The sequence below is a fragment of the Oncorhynchus masou genome, chromosome 24, assembly GCF_036934945.1.
Source record: "Oncorhynchus masou masou isolate Uvic2021 chromosome 24, UVic_Omas_1.1, whole genome shotgun sequence".
NCBI classification, from domain to species: domain Eukaryota; kingdom Metazoa; phylum Chordata; class Actinopteri; order Salmoniformes; family Salmonidae; genus Oncorhynchus; species Oncorhynchus masou.
The window spans coordinates 98,535,035-98,541,034 of record NC_088235.1 but is presented as its reverse complement, the minus strand read 5'-3'; the positions used below and the strand labels follow the sequence as shown (position 1 = coordinate 98,541,034).

General features: G+C 45.1%; 1 protein-coding gene across 1 annotated transcript in view; it reads left to right on the top strand.

The window, feature by feature from the left end:
* The first annotated feature begins 3,968 nt into the window (after nt 1–3,968).
* The window catches only part of LOC135513098 (solute carrier family 22 member 23-like), a 70,435-nt gene continuing 68,403 nt past the window's right edge, over nt 3,969–6,000 (top strand). Inside the window, exon 1 of the mRNA XM_064935804.1 lies at nt 3,969–5,098. Coding sequence (XP_064791876.1) covers nt 4,622–5,098 — 477 coding nt within the window. The 5' untranslated portion in view covers nt 3,969–4,621. The remainder of the gene's footprint in view (nt 5,099–6,000) is intronic.

Genomic DNA, 6,000 nt, shown 5'->3' with positions numbered 1-6,000 from the left:
CCACTATTCCTCCTCCACCAAACTTTACTGTTGTCACTATGCATTCGGGCAGATATGGAATAATGTGTAGAATTGCAGGAAATTAACTTAAACTGCTAAATTTGCTCAACGCCAACAAGAGGGGTATGAACAGTCTGGGTTTGCATGGGTTGCGAGGTGTGGGTTTGTTACTACGCCGATAAATAACATCCATCCAGACCTTTGCCACCAAGTGTAATAAACGAGGGGAGACAGAGAGCTGGTTTCAAGTGCAGGGCGCAGCAGGTGTTTATTGCAAAGCACCACAGGAGGAGGCAGGTAGCTGGGTCCAGGGGTAGGCAGAAGGTTATACACAGGGGGGTCCAAAAGGGAAATAGTTCAGGCAGGGAGAAGGCTAGTAATGTAGTCCGGGAGATCAGGCAATCAGTAGATAACAGGAAATCCGAAGGCTAAAGTACAGGCAGGGAATAGGCATCGTTAGTGAGGCAGGCACAAACTATCATACACGGGACTCACCAAAAACCTAAATTGCGCTCTGAACGATGTGGGTCACAAAACAAACAATACCTCACAATGATGGGGTGTAAAGACTTTAACTAAATAGTGTGGTAATTGTCAGGACCCGGTTTCGAACCTGGGTCTCCGGAGTGAGAAACAGTCACTTAACCAACTGAGCCACGAATAGACAGCAGAACCCAGAAGATGAGGCAGACACAGCAGTACTTAAGACGGTGTATTTAATAAAGAAAAAATCCTAAAATACAAAAAATGGCAAATCCAAAAGGTGGTAGGAAAAACACAAAAAGACCTCAAAAGAAACTCACCAAAAATAAACAAAAACAAAAAACAGAATACCACAAGAACTTCACCCGGAATCGACAAGAGCACACAGAACACTAGGGCAGGGTGCTAACATACAAACACAGAGCACAGAACTGAGGGAAACAAAGGGTTTAAATACAATCAGGGGAAACGAGACACAGGTGCAAATAATAATGGGGATCAAGGGAAAAACATAGGGACAAAAAGCACAATGGGGACATCTACTGACCAAAACCCGGAACAACCCTGGCCAAATCCTGACAGTAATAACATACAGGTGTGTGAATAGGTGATTAGAATTCAGGTGATTGGGATCTGGAGAGTGAGCTGCGTTCAGGGGATCTTGGTGTTTGAGGGTGTGAGTTGGAAGCAGACGTTACACCTAGGAAATTTGTGTGACTGGACCTTCTCAAGTAGTACTTGAGTACCCCTGTCCTGGACTTTTCCACTTGACAATAACAGCACTTACAGTTGACTGGGACAGCTCTAGCAGGGCAGAAATGTTACGAAATGACTTGTTGGAAAGGTGATATCCTATATCGGTGCCACGTTGAAAGTCCCTGATCTCTTCAGTAAGGCCATTCTACTGCCAATGTTTGTCTATGGAGATTGCATGGCTGTGTGTTTTATTTTATACACTTGTCAGCAACGGGTGTGGCTGAAATAGTCGAATCCACTCATTTGAAGCGGTGTCCACATACTTTTGTATATATAGTGTATGTCTTTTATGAGATAACACAATAGTTTTTCAACAGTTTCCTCGACCTGTTTTAAAAGGCAAAAGGTAAGCTAAAACTTCACAAGAGATATGAATCAGTCTGTTGGCATCTTTATTCACAAAGCATATCAAGTAAATAACTGTAATTAAAGTAGATTGTAAGTGTATAATGACCAATCCTTTTGGGTTTCAAAAGTCCTCACAGGGATAGTAAAACAAGGAACATTCTGATAAGTGGGGACATTTCGCAGGTCCCCAAAAGGAAGAGGCTATTTTAGGCTTAGGAGTTAGGTTTGGGGTTAGGGTTATTAGTTATGGGTCCCCACTTGGATAGTAATACCAACATTGTGTGTGTGTGTGTGTGTGTCGTTAAAATCTAAATTCTTGGCCCCCCTTAAATCTGAACTCAGCCCCTGAGTGACTTCCAGGAGGTTAGGAATCACCATAAAGGAGAACCTTGTATCCTGGGTGATCTTCCTGAGGCCGAGGGCCAATTGCTGTAAATGCAGTGATCAGTGGTTTCAGATGATAAAGACATCTAATATACGGCTCACTCTGAACAAGTGGTCTCGACAACCTTGATTCATGTTTTGATCAGGGGCCTGGAACACTTGGAGAACGAACAGATAATTATGAGTATTTACGCCTGCCTGCCCTTGAGTAGGTTGGAAGATTGCTACGAACCTCTCAGAGGAGCGTGTCTGTCTTCCCATATGCATATGTCTGTCTATTGTTTGTCTATTGAACCTTTAAATATAAAAGTATTTCACCTTGTTTTTTCATTCAGCAATTTCCACACCTTGGGCAAATTCACGATTCCTGACAATGTGTGTGTGTGCGTGTGTCAGGAGTGAAGGTATACAAGGGTGTGGTTGAGAGACAGTGATATATGACACACACTTCTCCTCCTCCGCTTCCCCCCCTCCTCCCTCCCTCTGTCTCGAACCCCCTGAAGGAATGTCTGGGTAAGCCAGGGGCCGAGCAGAGGCGAGGTGCTTGTGTGTAGGTGAGAAATGAGTGAGGGCTGAGCACATGTTCTCATCTCGCTGTGAAAGAGCCAATCACACTCCGGATACCACCTCGATGTCATGCCGACACCAATAAATGAAGAATCAGATCAGTCTGTTGTTTTTTATTCATAACAAGTCACTGACTACCGGCTGGCTGATGTAGTTTTTTCCAGCGCTGAGCAATAGTCAGGCATTCAGAAGCAATTCACAAGTTTTCAATATCGGGTCAAGTTTTGCCCCATAAATCTATGAAGAAATGTATATTCTAATAATGTACTAATGCAATGATTGTGAGATTGAGAATGTGTGAGAGAAAAGACACTACCTTGCTGGAGAGCCATATGGTTCTGTTTTGCTGTGCTACTAGCCTACTGTTACTGCTGTATCCTAACTAGTGAAGGTTATGATGAGGTTCTACTGCCTCCATGTTCACTACAGTAATACTGCATCTTTACAGAGCTGCAGTGCAGGATGGGGTAATAGAATATGCCATATGACTTGAAATGTCATTAAATTATAAAATGGTGTGTTGTTTCACATTAAATGACCTAGATATCGTGCAGTCGGATTGTGAAGCAGATCATGTGGAGAAAACTGGTGTTTTCCTCAAGTACATCTATTATATGACCTCTAATAATCATCACTTCCTGGCACACCTGAGCTATGGTGACCAGGAGCCCTACATTAGTAATTTCCCTAGAACTTTGCCAAATTCAAGCCTGGGTGTAACGTTCAACTCATCCATGTCTCCCTGACATTTGAGCAAATAACATTTCACACCGGGAACAAATTAGAGGAGAGAAAGTGATGCATCAGATGAATTCTAAAACAACAGATTACCATACTTCTTGTCAAACCTTGAGCAATGCAAGGACTCTTAACAGATTTTGATCATTTGACGCCCTCTGGCGAAGGACTACCCACACATCACCCTGCGGAGAAGACAATGTCATAATTGTACAATAGGCTGCAGCTGCAACCCATCTGTGTGACAGGCCATTGTCATATCCAGAAATGCAAACGTTATTATCTATTTGTGAGTCAGACATTCTGACATACATAATAAACGCAGCTGTATGGAGTGTGTGTGTGTGTGTGTGGGGGGGGGGGGCTGTGCGAGTGAGGCTTTAATTGACACATCCTTATTGCCTCCAACACATCTCCAGTTAATCTCTAAATCTCACCTAATTGACGATAAACATGAACTGTGTAGTATTTCTCACAAACCCGTGTTATTATTTTGAGGGAAAGGGGGCAGGTGGTAAACAAAGGATATCTTTGTCGCGGTTTCGGTAGGCTACAGCACCGATGTCCAATTGCGCGTCAGTGGTGCAATCGCCCCGTGAACACGGACCAATCACAGCGAGCCAAACAGCGGTGAAGGGCGGGGCTTGATTCTCAGAGACTGAGTTTAGCCTACACCACCGATTACCAGCGAAACGAAGCGAGATTGGAGTGTGTGGTCGACTTGTTCAAAGCCAAGTGTATCCGAACGGAGAGACCTGGACGAATATTAATTGAAATCAAACGGTGATATCATAGTGGATGAGAGCCGTATGATATGTAGGATAGACCTAACGGTTGGTTCTGTCTGCAAACTACAGCAATGACCACCACAACCACCACTATATATGCGGGGGGTCAAGGACTTGGCAGGTGTGTTACCTGTGGAGCGCGTGGAGGGGCTAGCAAATGTGCCGATCAGTCACCCACACCTCTTTGCCTGTGTGTCTAGTTTAACCCCACATGGATGGATGCTATCCCGTTGGAACACAGAGACCTTCAGCATGGTGAGCATGCCTGCCTCTCCGAGCCCACACCTTGCCGGTTCCCTCGCCGCAGCTTCGCCCTGAGCCCCAGGCTCAACCTGAAACCGTCATTCGGTCAACCTATTCTAACCGGAGCACCATGGTGAGACGAGCAACCACTCGGTAATCTCCCAGAGGACCCCGATTCAACTCTCATTCTTCGTCTTTGTTGTATACATTTTGTCTGCCTGCGCTCTGGGTTTCCTTTGTAACACAGGGTTTACGCAGAGCCGAGTGGACAGGGCAGCAGAGCTCCAGGAGTTTGGCAGTTCTTTGTTGTCGAGATGGCAGCCGGACTAGAGCGGCCGGTGGCAGAGGCGCAGCAGCAGGAGCGGGACCAACCGCCAATTGAGAACGGCTTCATGTCGCTGGAGCAGACACAGGCCCCCAGGCTGCTGCCGCACGTCGACCGCTCAGTTCTACCGTCTCTCGGGGGGTTTGGGAAACACCAAAAACAGCTCGTGATCCTGACGTGGATACCGGCTTTATTTATCGGATTTAGCCAGTTTTCGGATTATTTCCTTTTGGCCCAACCAAGCGGCACGTGCGTACAGCCTCTGGTCAACGGGAGTAATTGGACCATGGGATCTTTAACGTTACCGGTGAACGTAACGAATGGCGGCATTGGTACACCGGTGCCTTACCTCCCCCTAGACAATGGCACAAGAGACGGTGTCGGTGACAGCGGTGGCATGCAATGCGCGTGTAAGGAGTGGAAGCTCGAACTGCAGACTGGACTCAGTCAGAACGTGGTAACCAAGGTAACAAGTGTGCACCAGATGCCATACCTCCCCTCTGACTGTTTCGGCATCTGAAAAAGCTGAACAATCATCAGCATCACTAACAGAGCATCCTATGCAGCTATGGGGCACAAGCTGGTCTCAGTGGAGTTTAGTCTACCCAGCACCGTGGACAGTACATACACTCTGCCAATGTTCCATTCTGTACATTCTGTGCCATAGGCCTACTGTAGGACAGAGCACAGTTTGCCCTCAGAGCATACAGTATCTGGTGCCCACTCATTTTCAAACCACTTTCATATCTCAGCTGACCCCAGTTGGCATGATCAAAACACAGTACACTTTGGAGTATAACAATCCATGCCAGCGAATTGAATTAATCCTACTGTGGTGTTGCCTATTAGGCCACTCTGTGACAAATCACATTTTATTTGTCACATACACATGGTTAGCAGATGTTAATGTGAGTGTAGCGAAATGCTTGTGCTTCTAGTTCCGACAATGCAGTAATAACCAACGAGTAATCTAGCTAACAATTCCAAAACTACTAACTTATACACACAAGTGTAAAGGGATAAAGAATATGTACATAAAGATATATGAATGAGTGATACAGTAGATGGTATCGAGTACAGTATATACATATGAGATGAGTATGTAAACAAAGTGGCATAGTTAAAGTGGCTAGTGATACATGTATTACAAAGACGCAGTAGATGATATAGAGTACAGTATATACGTATACATATGAGATGAATAATGTAGGGTATGTAAACATTATATTAGGTAGCATTGTTTAAAGTGGCTAGTGATATATTTTACATCAATTCCCATTATTAAAGTGGCTGGAGTTGAGTCAGTGTGTTGGCAGCAGCCACTCAATGTTAGTGGTGGCTGTTTAACAGTCTGATGGCCTTGAGATA